Source organism: Papilio xuthus, unplaced genomic scaffold (genome assembly GCF_000836235.2).
Source record: "Papilio xuthus unplaced genomic scaffold, Pxut_1.1 DF824750.1, whole genome shotgun sequence".
Classification (NCBI taxonomy): domain Eukaryota; kingdom Metazoa; phylum Arthropoda; class Insecta; order Lepidoptera; family Papilionidae; genus Papilio; species Papilio xuthus.
In genome coordinates, this window is record NW_013533899.1 from 1 (window position 1) to 1,095 (window position 1,095).

A 1,095-nucleotide genomic window follows, 5' to 3' on the forward strand; every position below is an offset into this window, starting at 1 on the left:
TCAGTGAGCGGCGAGGGTCAGGAGCGCACTCGGTTCGAGGCGAGCGCGGCGGCCGCGGAGGCCCGGCAGTGCGCAGATCTGCTGTCGCAGGCGCAGTGGCACGTGGCGCGCGCACGCAGGCAGCACGATGAGGAGCTCACGCTGAGAGACAGGCAGCGAGAGCAGCGCGAGGCCTTCCGCAGGCAACAGGTTGTATTCCATTTTCTTATAAGGAATTATGATATTTGTAACTCTTTTCGTCGCATATACTATGCGCATTTGTTACTATATTAATACATTTCATGCCACTACCTTTTCATAGTGGACTTAATACGAGTCGGTAGCATTTAATGTGTTAAAATTGTTTGAATTGCACTCTCATTATATGACCGATAAACACTGATTATTACAAAACCGAAATGAATCACAAAATCAATGCATAAAATCAAGTTTTATGTTATTAGCTTAAAAAAGCGATGTAATTTGCTTGATTCATTACCAAGTTGCTTATTTAAGATGCTGGAAAACCCTTGGTTACTCCTTAATTTTGTAGGAAGAGGAACGTAAGCGTCGCGAGGAGGAGCAGGCGAAGAGCACTGTGGAGATGCTGCAGAAGCGACAGGAGTTCAAGGAGAAGACGAAGAACGCGCTGGTGTTCGCCGACATGCCGGCGGAGGGCAAGGCGAGAGCGCGCGGACGGAGACGCGACGAGTACGTCTCCGACTCGCCCGCCAGTGGCAGCGACGCACCACGAGAAGAACGGTCAGTTACAATCATATTAATACAAAGATTGCGACAAATATATGGGCGCACATTTTGGTATCAGAAACCCACTTTAAATCGGTAGACGTTTAATTTACAGAAGGTTTAAATATAATGCATGATTGTGGTATAGTAAGTGTTGTATTATTGTAGTCGCGAGGCTAAGCAGAAGAAGAGTCGCAAGCGTGAGGGCGGTGAGAGCCGCAAGGGCAAGTCGCGACGTCGCCGAGACCGCCCCTCGGGCAGCGACAGCGACCCGCCCGCTAAGCGCGGCAGGAAAAAGGTAATCTATGTGCAAATTACTGTCATACACATCCATACAGATACACACAAACTTTCTCAATATACCGCTAA

The 1,095-nt window shown here is 48.6% G+C and overlaps 1 protein-coding gene across 1 annotated transcript; it reads left to right on the forward strand.

The window, feature by feature from the left end:
* Nucleotides 1-6: 6 nt before the first annotated feature.
* LOC106127324 (RNA polymerase-associated protein CTR9 homolog) lies at nt 7-1,024 on the forward strand (the record flags this gene model as incomplete). The annotated part of the gene is made up of 3 exons (XM_013325407.1): nt 7-189; nt 533-741; nt 895-1,024. Coding segments are annotated over exons 2-3 (288 nt in total), but the record flags the coding sequence as incomplete, so codon positions are not given.
* Between the last annotated feature and the right edge of the window lie 71 nt (nt 1,025-1,095).